This window comes from Vanessa atalanta, chromosome 16, assembly GCF_905147765.1.
Source record: "Vanessa atalanta chromosome 16, ilVanAtal1.2, whole genome shotgun sequence".
NCBI lineage: Eukaryota > Metazoa > Arthropoda > Insecta > Lepidoptera > Nymphalidae > Vanessa > Vanessa atalanta.
The window spans coordinates 8,081,271-8,104,295 of NC_061886.1; the positions used below are offsets into that span (position 1 = coordinate 8,081,271).

At 32.5% G+C, this 23,025-nt stretch overlaps 3 protein-coding genes across 3 annotated transcripts; 2 read left to right on the forward strand and 1 right to left on the reverse strand.

Moving 5' to 3' along the window:
- Positions 1-2,149: 2,149 nt before the first annotated feature.
- On the reverse strand, positions 2,150-12,154 carry LOC125070010 (centrosomal protein of 162 kDa). Its single transcript, XM_047679675.1, has 5 exons — positions 11,768-12,154; positions 5,791-6,349; positions 4,784-5,299; positions 4,487-4,701; positions 2,150-3,004 (listed from the first exon to the last, which is right to left on the reverse strand). Exons 1-5 carry the CDS (start codon positions 12,152-12,154, stop codon positions 2,789-2,791), a joined length of 1,893 nt encoding a protein of 630 aa, XP_047535631.1. The 3' UTR covers positions 2,150-2,788.
- Positions 7,218-11,754, forward strand: LOC125070011 (carboxypeptidase B-like). Its single transcript, XM_047679677.1, has 9 exons — positions 7,218-7,344; positions 8,565-8,828; positions 9,108-9,299; positions 9,915-10,048; positions 10,194-10,354; positions 10,436-10,567; positions 10,776-10,872; positions 11,122-11,268; positions 11,390-11,754. Exons 1-9 carry the CDS (start codon positions 7,254-7,256, stop codon positions 11,627-11,629), a joined length of 1,458 nt encoding a protein of 485 aa, XP_047535633.1. The 5' UTR covers positions 7,218-7,253; the 3' UTR covers positions 11,630-11,754.
- A 1,522-nt stretch (positions 12,155-13,676) lies between the features above and the next one.
- LOC125069955 (pre-mRNA-processing factor 6) lies at positions 13,677-22,735 on the forward strand. The gene is made up of 17 exons (XM_047679584.1): positions 13,677-13,939; positions 14,019-14,078; positions 14,164-14,287; positions 14,368-14,498; positions 14,643-14,902; positions 15,327-15,587; positions 16,110-16,303; positions 16,700-16,970; positions 17,582-17,718; positions 17,798-17,875; positions 18,006-18,222; positions 18,547-18,710; positions 19,538-19,714; positions 20,110-20,243; positions 20,707-20,857; positions 21,528-21,638; positions 22,304-22,735. Exons 1-17 carry the CDS (start codon positions 13,845-13,847, stop codon positions 22,526-22,528), a joined length of 2,790 nt encoding a protein of 929 aa, XP_047535540.1. The 5' UTR covers positions 13,677-13,844; the 3' UTR covers positions 22,529-22,735.
- Positions 22,736-23,025: the final 290 nt, after the last annotated feature.

Consider the following 23,025-nt stretch of genomic DNA (forward strand, 5'->3'; position numbering starts at 1 on the left):
CACCTTAAAAGTATTTCTCAATACAAAGTTTGTATTTATAAATAAAAATTATTACATGATAATCAATAAAATAAACATTTACCATTATTGTGGAGAACAAATGCAATTTTTTAAAACATTCAAATAATACTATGAAATCTACGCCAGAAAAATATCGAAAAGACAAATTACTTTAGAGTATCTAAATACAGAGGATTTCAATCATCTTCACGACACTCGAATCATTTATAAATGGTAAGCATTGTTTAAAGAAATAAGCCACGTGGTGGTACGTAGTTACCAAAACCCAAAACCCACATGGCCGCTCTAATATATATTTAACGTCCCCTATATCGCCAACTAAAATATTCCTCTGGTGCCTACTATTACTCTCGACTGACTCACTTTTCAAACCAAGACACATCTATACGAAGTACTATTACATTATATTAACAGCCTGTAAATTTCACACTGCTGGAGTCCCCCTTTGAGGAGAAGATTTGGAGCTTATTCCACCACGCTTCTCCAATGGGGGTTGGTGGATAAGTACTAGCAAGCGGTAAATAAGTGATGAGCAGTATATACCCAGACAGACTTGCAGAAAGTCCAAACACCAAGTATGTTTAATATGATGCTTTTAAACGAGCTATTTTAATCTTTATATCAAGCACAACCGCTCTTAACAAATTACACATTGTGATTCGAACAAGCTTTACTTTTAATATTATTCAGTAGGTACAAATAACGGTACCTACTGAATAAGGATAACGAGACATATCATACTACATATTATATATGTATATATATATGGCTAATTAACTTCAAGTAATGGCTAATGGCAATTACGGCGACTTAATTGATAAAAACTATTGCAAAAGTTATAGTTACCGACATAAAATTGCTCTTAACAGTAATCAATTCCGTTTTATAAACACGTTTAGTAATAAGGCACATAGAACGTTTCGGTTATAATGATAACAAAATCCATCAACCCTTACGTTTACGTTTTTTCCACGTCTTAAATGGGTCCTTCAACGATCATCATGGAGTTTTACATACACGATGTCATAGGCACAGAAAAGTGCAAAGTATAGGATAAAGCCGAACTAACACCCCCCCCCCCCTCCTACAAATTACACGGGAACCGTGGGTGGAAACTAGATTACATATAACAATATAAATTTCCAAGATCACATGAATCATAAAATAAAATATAATGCGTATTGGCCGATCTTATGAGTTAGCCATTAAAACGACGAGGCACTTTACGGACATATAAAAACTATCACGTAGGTCTGTGAATATTCTCGTAATGACATGCATAAAACAGTCGAGGATTATTAGAAACAGATCAATTGCATTTATATATCACTAGAAGGAATATCTTCACGCTGACGTTAAGATTTATTTATGGATTTGCATTACAAGCACTTTTAATGGGTTAACATCTTTCCATCGATGTAAATACATTTTTTATCGTACAAAATGAAACTTTTGGTTTAAAAGTGCGAAATTAGATATCAATTTAGGTTTATTTTATCATTTGAATGTATGCGTCGAATATTCAGAAATATTGATTAAGTATAACAATTAATTTGAAGTAAACTTACGTAAAATACTTATTTTACACAAGTTTACTCCACAAGATATAGGTTCCTAAGTCACATTATTTCTACGTTTTTATGTAAACCTGACGACCTGGGTAGTAGGTACTCTATGCCGTGACGGTAAACATCATGACGCTCACGTATGTCGTCATGCGTCCTCTCGTGGCGCATATACTGTATACATCATTTCTTATATAGCATAAATTATTATAAAAATTTATTTTTTTAATTAACGAAATACTATTATATTATTTGTTCTACCATCAATTTCGATGTTCACAGAGATCAAAATAAGGCCAGGAGAATCCGTCCCACGAGGAGCACATTTTTTATTAAACATAAGACTGTCTCGATATTATTAGCTATAATATATGCATATGTCACACGAGATGTAGGTAAATATCATGTATTACTCATGCTTATAATCATAGATTAAAATTAATGTTGAAACCGTTACCAAATATAACATGATATGCCGATTAATAATAATTACCTAAACAAAACTTACATATATGGTAACATAACTAAACCATAAAATAATGAATTACAAAATGAACCGAATTATTCTGGGAAATTATTTATTTATTACTAATGTAAGTACCTATACTTAGTATAAAATTTTCGTCATTCTTATGTAGATCTATTAAATCACGAAGGTGCGCTCTCCACGTTAAATTTTATTATCAGCCTACATTAGTCTGAGTGAATGACCCTCGTGCTTATTGTACACGAAGTATGGACACTGTGTCCATGGCGTGCTAAACTTAGAATTATACCATATTATGTTATTGCCCCAATATTCATTAATAATGCATTAAAATTTTAGCTAAAATATACAAACTCTGCAAACGGTTAACATTAGAGCTAAATGGAAACGTGCATCAGGTCCGTCTCAACCCAGGGTACATTAAATTGCAACTCGCCGATAATAGTCAAGTCTGAGACCATCGATAAGGCAACCCAAAATTTCTCTTAATTTTATTTGGGGGGGGGGGACAGATCGCCAGAACCCTGATTGCAATAGAACGCTTGTCGTGCTTAATACGGAGCTGACGTGCATATAACTAGATTCGTAAATCTGCTAATAATAAAAAATATTACAAACTATCAGCCTGCATCGGTTTCATATTGTGAAAAAATTTAGAAAGCACGAACCAAAAACATAATCCATACCCTAAATTTTCATACACAAATCAAAACGATCAACGATTATTGCTCTTACTCAGCGGGTTATCTCCACCGGCCTGATGGTCGCTTCTATCACTTTGATACCTAAGCACTTTATCTTCAGCGGCCCTCACTCGTTCCTGGAGTATTTCAACAGTTCGATTGAGTAGCTTTATTTCTTCTTGCAGCGGATACAATTGCATATTCATCTGCATGAGTTCCTTTTCATGTGCCAACTGCAGAGTATGGAGCTGGGAAATTAAAAATACAGCTGTAAATTCTATTTTCTTAAACGAGTAATGCTATATCATAATAGCAAATTGAACGGCCAAACAATATAATTAAAGAACATTGGCGAAAGATGCAAACTAATTATTAATAAGAATAACATTTACGTAATTATATAATTATTGGATGTACAATGTACATATACCATAATATGTTACGAAACAAAACAAAAAACACTGCAAATGTGACCCGGACAATAAAATTTGAAATTATAAAAAAAAAAACTTTTTTAACGAATCAAAAAAACTTATGAAAACTTGGAACATTGCCTCGAAATGCCTTTTTTTACTATATACGAACATTTTATACAAAACACAATTTTAACACACTCTATCGAAAATTACATAAAAATTTCAAAATTTAATTTGGACCTTCATTTTAGCATCAAAAAATATATATTCGTAAATCATTGTTTAACAATAGTTCTATCCCTCAACATCACAACTATCTATTCTAACTAAATATATTCTTATGTGACCGGAAATCGTCTATAGCTTATTACAATGGAAGTAGGAAAAAGGATAAACAAACCTTAAATTTACGTATTTCATTTCAATTGCTAATTCAACTCAGCTACCTATATTGTGCACTACTAAAAGTTTATGATTAATATATATTTATTTATAATACAATACTATTGCACTTAAACACTTATTTCCACTTTTATCTTACTTTCAAAATTCCTATAACAGTTTTCGCAAATCCATAGTGAATATCATACATTAATCAAACTCTCGACCAATGATATCGCAATATCAATTTGCTTTCAAATGTTATTTATTTGGCATTTTTCGTGTTATGGTTGGAATAGAGTGTAGAGTATAGATAACAGGAAAAATTCCGTGCAGGTTTCATTATATTATACGAAAAATGAATTGGGACAAATCACGTGGACACTAGAAAATTTACACTATGACAACTCTATGAATTACTTAGAATTCCGCTCATCCAATAATATCAAATCTGAAGTTATTTTCCAAATTATGCCTCTCGCACTTTACTATACGCACTATAAGTACGTAAGTATAGGAATAAAATAAGATAGAATATAAATAATGCTAGCAATTATTTATTTTCAATCAATCTTGGTTCCTCAAATGTACTATGATTGAAAATATAATTGTATAGTGTTACTAGTAATTTAAAATATTTTTTTTCTATTCTTAATTTTCTTTTTTTGTATAAATTACCGATATACGAACGAACCAACGAAAATTACGTAGAGTATTTTATGTACAACTAGCTTACTAGACATTACGATGTTGCTTCATTATTGTTTTTGTAAGCCTAGCCTTATTGTATCTACATTAGTCATGTCTATGTCTAGATGCTTCACGTAAATTCAAACTATACCGACTTTTAAATCAAATAAAAAATGTTGAACAATAAAATACAACCAAAACCAATCAATGTTCTTGTACGATAAATACATGATGAAAACTCACATCTTGAATCCTCTTCTTTTTCAGCAATATCAAATCTTCATTTGTGCGTTTAAGCGATGCAAATAATCCCGCTCTTTCTTGCATTAAGTTTTCCTTCTGCTTCCTAATCTCACCTAATTCCGTTTCCATTTCACTGTTCACTCTTGCCAATATATTTTCTGCTGACTTCGCTGGCTTACAAATTATTTTCTTTTGTGGGTTCAAGTTCATTAAAACTGCAACAAATGTATTAACCAAAAAATTTAACACAAATATAATAAATGAAATCAGAATTTAAAATTAAAATAAATATATCACCTTCTCTTTCCTTTTGTGAATTCCGTAAATTCTTTTTAAGCTCTTCTGTTTCTCGATTAATCTTAGAAATAGTTCGTTGTTTTACAGTCAGTTCAGCTTGAAGGCCCTTTATTGTAGCTACCAAATAACTATCCTCTTTTAATTTATTAAATATTAGTGCAGAATTTTGTGTTAATCGACTCACTGCGGAAGCAGCTCGATCTGATTTAATGAATGTTTGCGTAGAGACCGTGTGTTGAAATCGAGGTATAGTTTGAACGGCGGCATCAGTTAAATTACTTTTATTTATTTTTATCTTTAAATCATTATTCACTTTACGATCTTCCATCAACTGCCGTTCTACATCTATGATATGACTTTCATATTTTTGCTTCATGTCGCCAAATTTTTCTTGTAAAGTTAATAGTATGCTCTGAAAATGATTCTCCTTGTCTTTAAGTTCCTGTTCTAATCTTGAAATACGTTCTTCCAATAATTTCTTCTTATTATCTTCAATCGACGATGTTTTTGAAGCAACTAAATACATTAATTAAAATTTATTAATAGGTAAGGTATTTTAAAAAGGGCTGAGAATGCCCAGAACGCGTGAATCTTAACCAATGATATCGGGTGCTTGCCTGGGCACCACTGAATTTTCATATGCTTAATTTGTGTTAATAGTATATGTTTCTTAGTTCATCCCGTGCTCGGCGCTGAATGAAAACATCGTGAGGAAACCTGCATGTGTCTAATTTCAACGAAATTCTGCCACATGTGTATTCCACCAACCCGCATTGGAGCAGCGTGCTGGAATATGCTCCAAACCGTCACCTCAAAGGGAAAGGAGGCCCAGCCCAGCAGTGGGAAATTTTCAGGCTGCTAATATAATGCTAAGGTAAACATTTTGAAAAAAAAATGAAAAGTGACAAGTTATTTACTCGTATACTTGTTTACCAATTAGCACCAAGAATTTCTTTTACTCTCAATTTACAACTATTACTATAATGGGCACAAAATGAAAATTCTACCTATCAAAGCCGAGACTGAATCGGGATGTTTTCTTTTCAATATCATTTCCATCTCCTTCACTTGTCTTTGAAGATCTTGAATAGTATGTGCATCTTTATCACGTTGTATTGCTATGTTTTTTCTTTCATTTCTTTCTTTGTTTAGTTCGGTCATTAAATTTGTCTCATTTCGCTTAGAATTTTGAAGTTCTGAATTTCTATTTTCGTATTCTCTTGATAATCGATGAACAAATTTTTCGCATTCAGTAACTTTTAATGAAGCTACATATTTTTCTTCGTTCACCTGGTCTAATTTCTTACGTAATATTTTATTGTCATCTGTTAGTTGTACATTAAGTAACTCTAAACTTTTAATCCTTTCATTTGTGTCCTTTAATTCTTCTACTAAGGATTCGTGTTTACAATTCGTGTTTTTCTTCGGTGTATTCGTTGTAAATTTCGCTACTTTCGCGGCCTCTTTTTTCTTTGAATCGATGACGCCAGCAGAGAAAGGCCTCGACTTTGGCTTACGTCGAATTTCGTTTACCTCCTTATTACCCTGCTTTGTACTTTGGTTATTCTAAAAATGTTTTATTAAGATAAGTATATATTTATTTATAATACCAGGCAATATTTCTAGTTGAACGATTTTCAATTTTATAAATGTCAATGACTTCAGGAAACAAATCGGAATGATCGGACATTAAAGAGTTCACAATTAGAGTAACTGTAAATGAAGCTACCTTGAATCAAATCGTAACTAATCGCTATAAAAGGTACTAAGCGAAGAAAACATGTTTACAGTAAACACAGTTTGTCTTTATTATTAAATAACTGCAACTTAGAGGCAATGACCGGGCATGGCGCCTCTGCTACAAGCAGGTTGTCATACTGGTTCCAAAATAAATATAACTGCCTTGGTGATATTAACTATTCAAATACTGGACAACATTCTCTGACCCTAATCTGTTACTTAATATATTATTATTTTTCGAATCGCAACTCATTTGTTCATATAATTACTCATAAATAGTAATTCGCTCTATTAACAATAGTTACAAAATATAAACTGAAATAGAAGCTAAATACCACAAATCGACTCAACACAAAATCTTTCGGATACCAACTCGTTTAGTCAATGTTAGGTAAAACCTATGTTTTACCTAACATTGACTTATAGGAAAATACTTTAAAAAATTAGACGGAGAGGTATTATTATATATTATATAACGTGGAGCTAGCAAGGTATTGGCAATGAATAGGCTTTAGGTATTGTTAAATATATCTCAAATACCTCTTGTCTTAGCCTTGCTTGTTTTTGTATTTCAAATATTTTCGATGTTTTTCATAAAGTCATTGATTTATTTACATTGTGTTGTATGAGTAAGAGCTTTTAAAAGTGGCTTGGAGTTGCGAGCAGATCGTGTAGTGCATAGATGCGGTTTGTTTTATGCGTGGGTCAGTAACGGTCGACATCAGTAACCATGAAGATGTGGTTGTGGACGGTTGTGCTTCTAGCGGTCACTACACTGACGTTCTGCACGCCGCTTATAAATGAACTTGAACCGGGAAAAGGTAATATATTTATTTATAAGTTTATCTAATATCATTGTCATAAATACATCTCTACATATCGTATGTATCGTATTTAAAAACACTGTCTCGCGTTTAAAGATTTTTATATTTGTTGTGATTTTAACTAAGACCACATATATAATTACTATAAACGAATGATAACATTACATTATATAACTACTAAATAAATATATTTTTGTATTAAATTATTTTTATATATTAGTTTTGAAATGTATTAGTAATTAATTATTATTTGTTAGCTTCGAAAACAATTTGTAGAGAACAGTAAAAAGTTAGAACATTACCCTTTATCCGCATTCATAGATCGTATAATAAACGTTACCGGACACAAAGAAAAATTGGATACATGACATATAGTCACCTTCGACACTGCGTGAGCAAAATCATAGATTTAGACTTGCGGAAAAGCGCTAAACAAATCGAGAAAAACAATACAATAGCAATCAATAATGTATAAATGTCTATACGTTTCGTCATTAGCAAATTATAAATTTAAGAAATGTTATTTATTGTATAGTATTCGCAGCTGGATTTAAAGCCTTACTTGTAAAACAAATCAAATCGTTAACCATAATTTAAGTGAGCTATTATATTCTTCCATTAGCAAATATGTAGCAATGAAAACAAGGCTCGAGCAGAGAAAGTAAATTTAAAGTGTCACCGATGAACAGGGACAGCATTCTAATCAACGTAGTCCTTTTAAAAATTCATCATGTGATGTATGGTCGAAACTATAATACCTACCGAGCGAACTTACCGTAGGCTATAAATCAATCAGATGACGACCCAGGATTTCTTATAATTCTATGCATTCTTCTGATAAGATCAATAATACTACTTTATTACCACGAGACCATAACGTATATAAATTAAAATAATATATATTTGTTCCTTTTTTTTTTGCTTTTGCACACAATTGTAATTAATTGTGTAAAACATTAGTTACAACAATAGTTAGATTTCTATCGTTAAAATTTATGTATTCGGAATTCAGTGCGCACGTCCTCTTATACAAATAAACAAAGGACAAAGCACCAGTAGGACCATATTATGGTAAATAACAATAATAATGATAATTACTCACGTTTATTACAAGGCTAAACATTACATAGCTAACACATAATCGAATATTATGATAGCACTTATATATAGTAATAACAGGTATTTCTTTAATAAAAAAAAATCTGAAATAATTTTAGATTGGCCAAAGCGTGGTTCAGTGAAACAGCCACAAGATGAACCGGAAATTACGGAGATCTCAACAGAAGTACCATCAAATACCGATTTTAAAGAAGGAACCCCGGTTGAATTTGGAGATGAAATTGAAGAAGAAATTGCAATACTTGCGAAAGCGGCTGAGGTCACCGATACTAAAGTAGACTATTCGGGCGCACAGGTGTGGAAAGTTTCTACGGAGAAAACTGGTGTTCGAGCAACTCTAGGAAGACTGCGTCGTAGAAACCGTGAGATTTTTTTTTGATTCTTTTTTTCTAAAACATAAAGACTTGACAATAAGAAAACTCTTCTTGAACGCAAAAATTATAAAACTATTAATATTATCACTGAAATGCAGGGAGGTCAGTTACGAATGAAAAAAATAATAATATAATTTTAATATTTTGTCAAAATCCTAAAACCCAAAATCTATCGTTACATCTTAATATATATTTTTTAAACATTAAACATCATCAACACAATCAATAATTTATAATAATTAATGGTTCTTATATCTATATATACAGTAATATCTACTTGGGCCGGTAACCAGACATACTTGGACGTTTTCGTAAAATCAAATGCTTTACAAAATGTAACAAGAATCATGAAAAGAGAAAACATTACATTTCATATAGTAATTGACGATTTACAAAAGAGAATAAACGAAGAAAATCCACCACTCGATGAGAATGAAATCGAGCTTCAGGACAGACGAGGTTTGTTATTAAAAATAAGTATTCATTCAGTATCCTTGCGCATAGAACCCACAACAATATTCCAAGGGTTGATGTCATTTTGTTACAGCAAGAGCTTACAATTTTTGGCGTTACAGGGCCAGCCAGCTACGGTTAGGTTTGATAAGTGCCTACATGGGTTACAATTCCGTAAAAATGCCCATGGAGTATTGGCCGTATGCGAATTGGGGTTCGTTGTTGTTTAGGCATTAGATAAATTGCACGTTTATGTTTTAACTTGTGTTGGGTTTACAAAATTTGTTGTGTTCATAGGGTAAAGGAATCGTCGCATGTTCATTTTAAATTGAACTGTGACTGTTGTGTGACTAATGTTTTTATACGTATTGTTTATGTAATGGTACCAAAAATCCGTGATTCACAAAGCAGTACATTGACCGGATTGTGAATAATACTAAACTAAACCTCAATGTTGAAGGCGTAATGTAATCATGAAAGTAATTTAATACTAAATAATGACAATTCTATAAACATTTACTAAACGAGTTTCAAAAATGTCTTAATAAAATGTTTTCCTAATAAAGATGTTCTCATTCCAACTTCTGACTATATATTTTATAACAAATTATTTTTTATCAGGTCATCGTATGACGTGGAAACAATATCATAGGCTCGAAGATATTCATGGTTTTATGGACTACCTAGCTAAAACATACCCAAAAATTATTAGCGTTAATACTATCGGGACGTCTTATGAAGGAAGAGATCTTAAGGTTTGTGTAACATATCCTGAAACGCACATAGAATAACTAAATATTTCCAGTAGTAAACTTACGCTTATAAGTTATAACAATGTATAACTTATGCTTATAAGTAATAACGTTTATAAAAATTATTTTACCTGTCTTTTATTTTCAGGTGTTGCGTATATCTGATGGGAAACCGACAAACAAAGCGGTGTTTATTGATGGAGGAATACACGCGCGTGAATGGATAAGTCCAGCGACCGTCACGTATTTAATCAATCAAATTGCTGAGAACTTTGATGAAGAATCCGATGATATTAGGAACATTGATTGGTAAACTATGAACTTGCAAATAAACATAGGTATATAAAGACCCATCTAATACATATATTTCTAACAATTATTGATATTCAGGTATATACTTCCGGTCGTCAACCCAGATGGATATGAATACACGCATGTTAAAGATCGCTTATGGCGGAAAAATAGAAAACCAACTATTGGAACAAGGGCATGTGTCGGCGCTGACCTCAACAGAAACTTCGGGTAAAAAAAATATATTGGAATATTCAAAATCAGAATTTTATTAATAACTTAAAACCCAATTTTATGACGGCTATATTTTTTGCTATAAAATTGGAATTGTATTAGCCATTATAATATATTTATAAATTATTTTTTTTTTATGAGATGCAAATGTCAGGGACTATAATTTAAGGTGTGGATATTTTTATAATTATTTGTCAATTTCTAGTTATCGCTGGGGCGGAAAAGGGGCATCTAGTAACCCTTGCAGTGATATTTATCGGGGTGCCAGAGCTTTCTCTGAACCTGAATCCAAAGCTGTCTCAGTAAGTATAAAAAAAATATTCAAATATGTAAAAAACTCTTCTCACAAACAAGCACATATTTGGAATAAATTATGAATAATAAACAAACAAAAATGTGTTATATATCACTTTAAAAGTATATTTGTTATTTGGAGAAGCGAGAATGTTAAAAGAAATACCACATTGTACATATTAAGAATATTCTTCTGAGAACTTAAAACAATTGATTTACAATAACAAAAACAACAAATAACAACAGTATCTTTTTAGGAATTCATCAAAAACAGTGCTGCCAATTTCTCAGCTTATTTGACATACCACAGTTATGGGCAATATCTACTTTATCCATGGGGCTATGACACTGCTGTCCCCCCAGATCACAAAGAATTAGACGTTGTAGGAAAAAGCATAGCCGCAGTAAGTAAATTAATAATGCAAAGTATTATAATTACATACTACTATGTCACTCTTTTAAATGTTATGAAAATAATATGGATTAATTTCAATGTTATTTAAACCCACGAATAACTTTTTTCAGGCTATTGAGAATACAGGAGGGTCAAAATACTCAGTAGGTTCATCAAGTGGACTTCTCTACCCCGCATCGGGGGGCTCTGATGATTGGGCTAAGGCACAAGGAATAAAATATGCATTTACAATTGAACTAAGTGACACGGGACGATACGGTTTCATCTTGCCTACATCTTTCATTGAGCCTGTTGCCAGAGAGTCCCTGGCTGGAGTCAGAGTACTTGCCAGTCAAATTCATAAGCTCTAAATACTACATTTAATTCTATGGATGTATTTATTTTAACATAAGATGTGATATCATGTTTGATAATGTGTTGTAAAACATTAATTTATTATTTAAAAAATGTACTTAAGTATTTTAATATAGATTTTTTGACAATCTTACCTTTTCATTAAATAGTGTTTTATACTCTCCTATGCGAATTTCTTTATCACTGGGCTTAGTAACTTTTATTTGTGGTATGTTACCGGAATCGATATATGGACGAATACCATTCACAACCGTCGCTACGGGGCTACTTTTTAAAATATTTTCAGTCTCATTGGCAATATCCTCTGCTCTTTTTAAAATTAAGTCCACATCATCAACATCCTCGCCTATTTCTGTATCCTTATTTTTAGAAACCGAGAGCTTTTTAATTTCCTTGAATATCATTTTTATCTCTTCGTCACTATCCTTATATGCTTCGCAAGTTTTCTCATGTAACAAAAACTCTTTTGTACTGTTATCGTTACAAATTAACTCATGAGTAAGCATATCTGATTCTGCCATAATACTATCTTAGTCAAGATAATTAGTTGCAGACTAATAATTTCTAATTTTTTAACAATTGAGTTCTAAATTATTTCAATTTAATTTAAGTTGTTATTATTCAATCTAAATGATACGTTGCTAAGCAACCATTCCATTATTCAAACTTTACCTTCAATCTGTTTCTTCTGTCAGACGCATAGATAATATATATTTAACTATTTACCGAAATTACATATTATATTCTAAGTGCATTTTACATATCTATATAAAATAAAAGAGGCTAAAATCACTACGAATTAGCCCGCTGTGGTAATACTTCAAAAAATTAAACATTTGCATGTCGCAGAGTAGACGCGCCTTTGCATTTTTCCTGCATTTAATAAATAATTTACAATAATTTTCAAAGCACAAAAAATGTGTCAAATCAAATCAGATTACTCTTTCTAGCACACCAATAAACATATATATATAAATCACATTCAAGAAAAATGCACGAGAGTCGGCTTCATTGCTTAAATAGCAATTTCTTTCAGGCAACCCTAAATTTTTGTCTGTCTGTCGACCTGTCTGTCTGTATGTCCCGCTATATAAAAATTGGTAAGCACTAAACAGTAAGAACATGTGATTGCGCAAATGATAGACTATATATAATACCTGTAAACGTCATAGCAGCCATATCAAAAATTTTAATAATTATTATCTCATATGTTCAATAAATATATTCAAAATAAAAAAGTATGGTTTCCATTTATAATAAAATAAATAAATTAATTAATAATATTAATAATAATTATTATTATAAATAACTAATTTTAAATAAGTTTTATAACGCCGTAACAGCTAGTCATCTATATAATCTTGTATTGAATTTATGAAACGAAAAAGTTAAAAATATCTGCGGAATATTATTATAGAAACGAAGACCTGGCCCCAAGAAGAATTTATTGACTTTGCGGAGTCGATAACTAGGCGTTATTATATTATACAGCTTATCTTTACGTCTCGTGCACATACAATGCTTATCACTGATTCTATCAAATGCTCCTTTTTTTTTTAATGAGGAGTTGAGCGATGAATTTTTTGCTCAAGTTACTTATCCGTCGTTCCCACGATAAGTGTTGATCACAAATGAAAAATAAATTATAAATATTTATCACAATTAACTAGAAATTAAAAATAATTAAATATATCAATGAACCCTTATATATGGAAGTTGATAGTAATGATCGATAAATAATTTGTTAGTTTTATCTCTAATGAAAATGTACTGAATTTCTACTATTTCTTAAGCATTTGGAAATGAACAATCTTACTGCAATAATATAACTATTATTTATTTTATAAAATTAATTAAATCAAGAAATTACAGAATTCATATTAATCTTGTACATTTCAATTGTAAAATTTGTAGTTAGTGTAATTGTATCCAAACGAAAAATCGATAACTTGAATGAAACTTAATTGTTATCATTGATTAATCTAATTTGAGAGGGCAGCATTTTGAAACGTTCTGTGTATATATCAATTGTCAAATGAGAACTGTCTAATGTCAATATCAATGTATAATGTAGCAAGATTTATTCAATGGATTTATTAGATTCGTTTTATAATATTTATCAAATATAAGTGTATGTGCCTTTGGTGGCTTATTATTATTTAACATAAATAATCATTTTATTTTAGTTAACGTGTACAAAAAGTACATAATATGTCTGTGCCGCCTCAAGCTTTTGTCAACAAAAATAAGAAACATTTCCTAGGGATTCCGGCTCCCTTAGGTTATGTTGCTGGTGTTGGTAGAGGGTATGTTTGATTCTATTTGTATAAATATTTATCGTATAACAAACCAATAAATTTAATAATTGTTAATTTTATATTACAGTGCTACTGGCTTCACAACTCGGTCTGATATTGGTCCAGCGAGAGATGCTAACGATATATCGTAAGTAGCTTTTAATTGTGTATCTGACTATATTTTTATTTTATTTAACAATATCTTAATTAAAAATTTGGTTTTAATGTTATAGTGATGATCGACATGCACCACCAGCTGCTAAACGCAAGAAAACTGAGGAAGAAGATGACGACGAAGACTTAAATGACTCCAATTATGACGAGTTTTCAGGTTACAGTGGCTCATTATTTTCGAAGGTATTTAAAATCAACCATATTTAATATATATATTTTTTATTAATAGATAGTAATTTTTTAAATAACTGTATTATTTGTAGGATCCTTATGACAAAGATGATGCAGAGGCTGATGCTATTTATGAATCAATCGACAAAAGGATGGATGAAAAAAGAAAGGAATACAGAGAAAAACGCCTTAAAGAAGATTTAGAGAGATATCGTCAAGAAAGGTAATAAGTTAATAATATGATTAATAATTTAAAATAGATTTATATTTAGGATATTTTTTTATATCGGATATCCGATTGTTTCGGTTACGGTTACGGAGCTCCCTAACATCCCTAGTTTAAATGTAACATACCATATATTTATAGGCCAAAGATTCAGCAGCAATTCTCGGATCTGAAACGTGAATTGAAAATGGTATCCGAAGATGAATGGGCAGCTATACCAGAAGTAGGCGATGCAAGAAATAGAAAGCAACGAAATCCCAGAGCTGAGAGGTTTACACCTCTACCTGATAGTGTATTGTCTCGCAATCTTGGTGGAGAATCCTCATCAACGATTGATCCTAGCTCTGGTTTAGCATCTATGATGCCGGGTGTAATGACACCTGGAATGTTGACTCCTTCAGGTAGTAACAATTAAATTTTTCCCTTTTTCATAGATACTCATTATGTATGTAATTTAAAAATAGCACAGTAAAAATATGAATTATTTACTTTAAAACAGTAGTACCTTTTTTGACGGATTTTGTATAGAGTGGCTCACAATTTGTTTTTGATGAGTTTTAAGATTTGTACAATGCAATCAAAAATAATGTGCGTGGAGTTAAAATCTGTGATAGTCATGGTAAAATTACAAAGATACCTGTACAAGATATTCTAGAAGAAAAGTATAAAGTTAATTATTATTAGTACTTTTCGCATAACTAACTATTACTTGAATAAGTTGTTCACCTCATTTTTGGCTAATAAGACTCATATTTATTAATTTATCTTTAAAACTATTTTTTAAATTTATTAATGACAGATTTACTAATTTTCTTTATTTCACAGGTGATTTAGATCTCAGGAAAATAGGTCAAGCTAGAAACACACTTATGACAGTAAAGCTATCCCAAGTATCTGATTCAGTGACGGGCCAAACCGTCGTGGATCCAAAAGGTTATCTTACCGATTTACAATCAATGATCCCGACATATGGAGGTGATATAAATGATATAAAAAAAGCTAGGCTGCTATTAAAGTCTGTGCGAGAGACTAATCCTAACCACCCTCCGGCATGGATAGCTAGTGCAAGATTAGAAGAAGTCACAGGTAAATAAACTAATATACGTTATGCTTTTAGAAGAAGCTAAATTTAGTTATCTTACTATTATTTTGTTTTTAAATTTGTTGCTTTTTATTTTCTTATATCATATAATGTCATGACATACATTAAGAGAGTTGTTGGTATAGTGGCTAGTATATAAAGTAGCATATCTCAAAGTCATGGGCTTAAATGCTGGGTCGGGACAAAAAAGTTATTGGGTTTTTATATGGTTCAATTCTCAGTAGCAGCCAAGTGTCTGGGAATTAGCAGTGTTGAAACTTCTGTGTTTAAGAAAGCATGTAAAGAACCTGGTCCTGGCGTCTGAATTCTTTTCGGTCCGGCAGAATAGAGCATGCACTTGTTTAGTCATTTACACGATTGTGCATATGGCTTACGAGGTTGACTATCCTCCCTTTAAAGTAGCTATGACCTAAAACTGTCAGCAAGACTTAAAGCTTATAAATAAGCGAAAGTAATAATAAGACGTCGAAAAAATTTAACTTTTTCACGTTTAAATAAAATTTCAGGTAAAATCCAATCGGCACGAAATCTCATCATGAAAGGCTGCGAAGTGAATCCCAGCAGTGAAGAACTTTGGCTCGAGGCCGCGCGCCTGCAGCCGCCGGACACCGCGCGCGCCGTCATCGCGCACGCCGCGAGGAATTTGCCTCACAGCGTTCGAGTTTGGGTGAAAGCAGCTGATTTGGAACAGGAAACAAAGGTACAGCTGACCTTTAATAATTCCTTATAAAACCATATCGCAATCTCCGAATTATTAAATTAGAAACTTGAAATAAACTCTGTAGCATTAAACACGTTAACACACAGCTACATATAATAATTACTGTTCTACATTACATTAATACATTTTATTATATTAAGTACAGTTTCCGTTTACCAGCCATTTCTTAATAACGTCACATTGTAATTTATATTTTACTTTTTTATGAAGTAATCTGATTGTACTATATTTTGCTAATGTTCTATGTGTTACATACATAACAAATTACCTTTAGATAAATTACATGAAATATATTATTATTATTATCTCTTGCAATGATTGCTTTTAAAATATTTTGGCTATATCTACATATTTTTTCCATATTATCGAAACCAGGCGAAACGCCGAGTATATCGCAAGGCACTAGAACATATACCCAATTCTGTGCGTCTTTGGAAAGCAGCGGTCGAATTGGAAAATCCGGAAGATGCACGAATATTGCTATCAAGAGCTGTCGAGTGTTGTCCCACCAGTGTAGAACTTTGGCTAGCATTGGCCAGATTGGAGACTTATGAAAATGCAAGGAAGGTGTTGAATAAAGCTCGTGAAAATATACCTACTGATCGACAGATTTGGGTTACAGCTGCCAAACTGGAAGAAGCTCATGGTAAGTATTTTTTATTTTATTTATGTAAGTTAAACCCACTTGAGTATGTTTTTATATTATTATATTTAGTACGAAAACATTTTTTAATGCTACAAATAGATTAAAAAAACTGTGAATTAATTCTCAGAAATATTTATTCAAGGAAAAGAGGTTTAGAATAAAATTAACCAATTTATTTAAAAAAAATTATAGGCTTATTTTTATTAGGCTTTCTAGTAAAGAGAAAACGTATTTTGACTTGCTTAGTTACTTATCACTATAAGTAAGTATTTAGTACACTTATTAAATACAGAATATGTAGTTAATCCTAGTAATATGTCGAGTATGTTACCGTACAAATATGTACATATGGACACGTCATAAACAATCCGTGATACTGTTTTAAATAATACACAAATAATATGCTGATTCACAATCCTTTACCGTTAATTGGCAGTGAACTCATTATGATTTGAAAAAGTTTTGTCTGTAACATGATAACGAGTTTTAACTTTTATTTAAATTTGCCACTCGTAATAATTTTATTACAAGTATTATCTATCTTAAAGGCCTACGTCTTTGAAAAATACCATATCAAAAAAATATTACAATAACAATTTTATTGCACACAGGCAACACTCACATGGTAGAGAAGATCATAGACCGTGCTATAACTTCTCTTAGCGCGAATGGTGTGGAAATTAACAGGGAGCATTGGTTTAAAGAGGCAATGGAAGCTGAGAAATCGGGGGCAGTTCACACGTGTCAGGTAAAACTAGTAATAAATAGATTATGTTATTAATCATATTCAAAAAAATATATACTAACGTTTTAATTTATCTTTTTAGGCAATCATTCGCGCGGTGATAGGAACTGGGATCGAAACAGAAGATCAAAAGCATACTTGGATGGAAGACGCAGAAGCAGTAAGTTAAAAAGTTTTTTTTTAATATCATATAATCTGTAGTAACTTCCATTTACTAATTTATTCCTGTTTTTTAACGACATTTAACATTTTTAGTTTTTTAAACTAATAACAGTTTTATTTAATAACAGTGTGCGAACGACGGCGCATATGAATGCGCACGCGCAGTGTACGGCTACGCACTGTCCGTGTTCCCGTCTAAAAAGTCGATATGGCTAAGAGCTGCATATCTCGAAAAACAGCATGGTACTCGGGCTAGTCTTGAAGCGTTGCTACAACGAGCGGTGGCTCATTGCCCGAAGAGCGAGGTACTTTGGCTCATGGGAGCCAAATCCAAATGGTTAGCAGGTACGAAACAGATTAGATTTTTTTTTCTTATTTAATAAAAAAATCTTTGTGTTTAGTCTAAGTAGTTTTGTCATTTTACCGGCAATGTACTGTGATTATGAAAAAAATATATTAAATTTTATATGGAGAAGTTTATCAATAAACTATTTAATTATAAATTCACTGTTCGATTTATTAAAAAAATTCGTCAAAATATACATGTATACATGCCTGAATATATAAAATATATACATGTATGTGTGAATGTATACATTTGTTTTGTATTTAGAAAAAAAAATAGAAACTTCAGTTAGACTAAGAATATATAATGAGAAATATTTTCAGGCGACGTACCGGCTGCCCGTGGTATTCTTTCACTGGCTTTCCAAGCAAATCCCAACTCTGAGGAAATTTGGCTGGCTGCTGTTAAATTGGAGAGTGAGAACAAAGAGTACGATAGAGCTAGGCGTCTCTTAGCCAAGGCTAGGGCTTCTGCTCCTACTCCACGGGTAATATTATACATTTTATAAAGACTCAACTGTTATATTTCGTTTTCTGCACTTATATAGAGGGCCAAGATGACCAAGTGGTTAGAACGACTGTATCTTAACCGATGACAACGGGTTCAAACCCAGGCAAGCACCATTGAATTTCTATGCTCTTAATTTGTATTTATAATTCATCTCATGCTCGGCGGTGGAGGAAAACATCCTGATAAAACCGACATGTATTCCGACATCAAATTAAAAAAAAATCGGCCATATGTGTTCCACCCAAACCACGTTGGAGCAGTATGGTGGAATTAGCTCTATACCTTCTACTCAAAGTGAGAGCATACTTTAGCCCAGCAGTGGGACATTGACAGGCTATTACTTTACCTATTTTTACTTATATAGATCCAAAACACATAAAACATATCTAACTTTATTAAACTAACTAATATTATAAATGTGAAAATGAGTTCATCTGTTCTTTGTTACGCTTTTACGCTTAAACCTCTCAACCGATCATGAAATTATGCAAACACGTTTCTAGAAGTACACAAAATTTTATCGGATACCTAACACTTGACCTCGCTGCCTTCCCATAGGTATGCGAAGCCGCGTTTAGAAATAAATAGGTATATAAAAACATCATCATCACAACAATTTTATTTGGGAAGTCAAGTTAGTCAGCGAAGCATGACTTCTTCTATACATTCTTTCCAGCCATGTCGTCTTTCACACAATCCATCCACCGTTTCTTTGATCGTCCTCTTATTTTATATCCATCCACGTCTATGCTCGAGACCTCCAAGATATATATAAAAACAAATTAAAAAAAAAAAAATTTACAGGTAATGATAAAATCAGCTAAACTGGAATGGGCATTAAACAACCTCGACGTCGCTTTGAATCTATTGGAAGAAGCAATCAAAGTATTCAGCGATTATGCTAAACTGTACATGATGAAGGGTCAAATAGAAGAACAAATGGCGAAAGACGATGACGCACATAACACCTATTCCCAGGGCGTAAGTATACTGGTTTCTATTATCTATAATTTAAAACTATTTAAGCAATAGACAAGACTCATATGATGTTACAAAATTAATATGGACACACAAATGTCTTTCTAGCATTACTTAACATTTAAATCTACAATTTAATAAGAACATTATTAAAAATATGTTTTTATTTTTTGAAGTGATAACTTCTTATGGGAGGGTAAACCGCTTCGTTACGTGACGCGTTACGGCGCCAGTCTGTCTGGCTTCCCTTTCTCTTACGTATACGGCAGCGGTAGACAGGCTCCTTCTATCTCACTCTAACCCACAGAGCTGGCCGTATTTCGGACAGTTTAACTTATCACTTCTGTCTCGCATCCCGAGACGCACTATTTTTTTTTAATATGTTTTTACGATTTTAGTTGAAAAAATGCGCAACGTGTGTACCGATGTGGATCTTATTGTCAAGATTAGAAGAGAAATTAAAACACGTCACAAAAGCCAGATCAGTTTTAGAGAAAGCGAGGCTTAGAAATCCTAAGAATCCAGACTTATGGTATGTATTCTACTTATATAATTTTTATCTATGTAAATGTGGTTAAATCTTATATTAAGTAAAAGAATTAGAATAATTATAAGAATAATTATAAACTACCCGCAGTATTGTATTCAAGGAGTAAAAACAAACAACTCTGACATTGACTTAAACATTACATACTCAATTATTATACAGAGTACTAAGTACTTAGGATATAAAATCAAAGTACATATAAGTATTTAAGTCGAATAGCGTTGAATTATAAAAAAAATATATTAATAAACAACTGTTTGTAGCGTTTAGCTAGCAAGTCGCATGGAATAAGTAAATCTAAGATATGTTTTCCTTAATCCGTTGATTGAAATGGTCTACGATTACCTAATAATAATATCGGTGGGTGCTATAACTTATAGGGTGAGTTAGGGGTCAGCGTTTTAATAGTTGAGTTTCGGACGGTGGTGCAACAGTGGTCTGTGCGCAGGCTGGAGAGCGTGCGGCTGGAGCGGCGCGCGGGCTGCGCGGAGGTGGCGGGCTCGCTGCTGGCCAAGGCCCTGCAGGACTGCCCCACCGCGGGGCGCCTGTGGGCCGACGCCATCTTCATGGAGGCGCGACCGCAGCGCAAGACCAAGAGTGTGAGTACTTGAGAGTTGAGTAGGTAGTGGGGGAAGGTCTGAATTGAAATCTAATATCGAAATAGGATATACGTCACAAGCCAATACGTATGTATGTTTTTTTTATCTTACTACCGTTTTTCTGAATGACTTGCAGTAATCGGCTGATGTGGTTCTGTCTGTAATATATATTTAATATATCTCTACAACCACATCATCATCAGAGACGAAAGATAGAGAGACACGTCGGAGCTTGTCGTCGGACTCCGTAGAGCTAACTCTACAACTTTTTTTATAAAAACTTTTTTATAACTCCTAGCATTATGACAGCATTCATACGAAACCGATTCGTTCAACCGTTAGTCCTCACGAAGATTACCTTCTATATACAAATTTTTAGCTATTTGTAATTTAGATTTATAACACACTGATTAACTTATTAATCGAGTTATGCTGTCACAAAGTACTCCCTAGTAAATCTAAACTAATATATAAAGCTCAAGAGTTTTGGTCTATGGTTTATTTGGTCAGCTTAATCTTCGGATCTATCAGTTCAATTAGAAATAAACATTTTGTCTTAGATAGTCCATTCATAGGTTGTAGTGGCATTTTTAACTATTTATTAGTTTACTACGTCGCTGTGTTATGGCGTAGTAGCAAGTGAGTATATTGGTAAGGCGTCCGTGTGCAGGTGGACGCGCTGAAGAAGTGCGAGCACGACGCGCACGTGCTGCTGGCCGTGTCGCAGCTGTTCTGGACGGAGAGGAAGCTCAACAAGTGTCGCGAGTGGTTCAACCGCACTGTGAGTGTATTGTCACAAAACTACTTTTTAATTAAACTATCTTATCTTATCTTATTGGAACGAGTTCCTTTACGTGGTATACAATAGAGTGAACTGGCAAACAAAAGTACTGCCCCCTCTCCAGGCGCCTTGCCTCTCTTATCTTTATTATTGTTTTAATTTAGACGGAATTTTTTATTTCATAATTATTGCAAAGGTATAACCTATATTATATTAAAAATATGTGTTTACATTATCTACTATGAAGCGCGAATTTCCTAGGGCATGTAATAATATTTTTGTTTCCGTGACTTGAGTGATTCATTTAATATCGTTTAAAATTTATTCATAATATTCGCGCTGGTTTAGTTGCTTATTATAATAGAACTTCAGATTTCGAGTTCCTGGGTTCAAAGCCCGGATCGATCCGATATCGTTTTATTATTGTTCTCATAATAATGATAAGCACATCAACATTGTGACGTCATAAACATTCGTGGTACATTTCGGCCATTCAAATATCCAATTTACAAAATATAACGTCAGAATATAAACTTTCCACGTCATTTAAAATCATCACAGCATCAGTTTCAATTTGATACAATTCTTAAACTGTCACGAAGATTAATAATACAATGACTGGAATTTGATTCAAATTTCTAATATTTTTCTTAATTTATAAATAGGTTAAAATCGACCCTGACTTAGGCGACGCCTGGGCATTCTTCTATAAATTCGAGTTGCTGCACGGCAACGAGCAGCAACAAGAGGACGTCAAGACTCGGTGTAAAGCTGCGGAACCGCACCACGGCGAGCACTGGTGCAAGGTGTCCAAGGATATCGCCAACTGGTGCTTCAGTACTGAACAAATACTTCTGCTAGTTGCGAAAAATCTTCCAGTTCCGACATAGATTATATAAACAGGTATAAGATAATTTTGATCTGTAATTATCGTGTAAAATACAGCACAGAGTATCTAGATGTTTGATGTATTCACATAAACTCTATAAAATTGGTCTTGTTATTACTACAAAAGAAACCTTTCAAATGTTAAAAAAATATGACATTTAAAGTTTTATCGTTATTAAGGTTTTTAAATAAAATTGATTGTCACCCTATCCTATCTTTGTTTTTTTAGTTTAAAATAATGGTCATATTTATTACTCTAAAAAAATTTAGTTTTAGAGTTGTAGATCAAAATACAGTACATATCCATTAGCTATTTATGAGTTTAAAAATAATAATAACTGCACTTATAGAATATAAGCGCAACCTCTGGTTTTATAATACCTGTATACATATATACTAGCAAATAGTTTGACAGTACAAACATTTTACCTTTCTTTTTATGTTTTTATTATTTAAGTATAATACTTCTAAGTATTTCTCTTCGTGTACCATAAAATAT

Coding starts and splice junctions, on each gene's coding strand:
- LOC125070011 (XM_047679677.1), top strand. CDS start 7,254: ATGAAGATGTGGTTGTGGACGGTTGTGCTTCTAGCGGTCACTACACTG. Junction 8,829..9,107: donor AAGACTGCGTCGTAGAAACC/GTGAGATTTTTT, acceptor CTATATATACAG/TAATATCTACTTGGGCCGGT. Junction 10,873..11,121: donor CTGAATCCAAAGCTGTCTCA/GTAAGTATAAAA, acceptor GTATCTTTTTAG/GAATTCATCAAAAACAGTGC.
- LOC125070010 (XM_047679675.1), bottom strand. CDS start 12,154: ATGGCAGAATCAGATATGCTTACTCATGAGTTAATTTGTAACGATAAC. Junction 6,350..11,767: donor AAACACTATTTAATGAAAAG/GTAAGATTGTCA, acceptor AAACATTTTTAG/AATAACCAAAGTACAAAGCA. Junction 5,300..5,790: donor TTCAGTCTCGGCTTTGATAG/GTAGAATTTTCA, acceptor TAATGTATTTAG/TTGCTTCAAAAACATCGTCG.
- LOC125069955 (XM_047679584.1), top strand. CDS start 13,845: ATGTCTGTGCCGCCTCAAGCTTTTGTCAACAAAAATAAGAAACATTTC. Junction 19,715..20,109: donor ATAACACCTATTCCCAGGGC/GTAAGTATACTG, acceptor TTACGATTTTAG/TTGAAAAAATGCGCAACGTG. Junction 20,858..21,527: donor CGCAGCGCAAGACCAAGAGT/GTGAGTACTTGA, acceptor GTCCGTGTGCAG/GTGGACGCGCTGAAGAAGTG.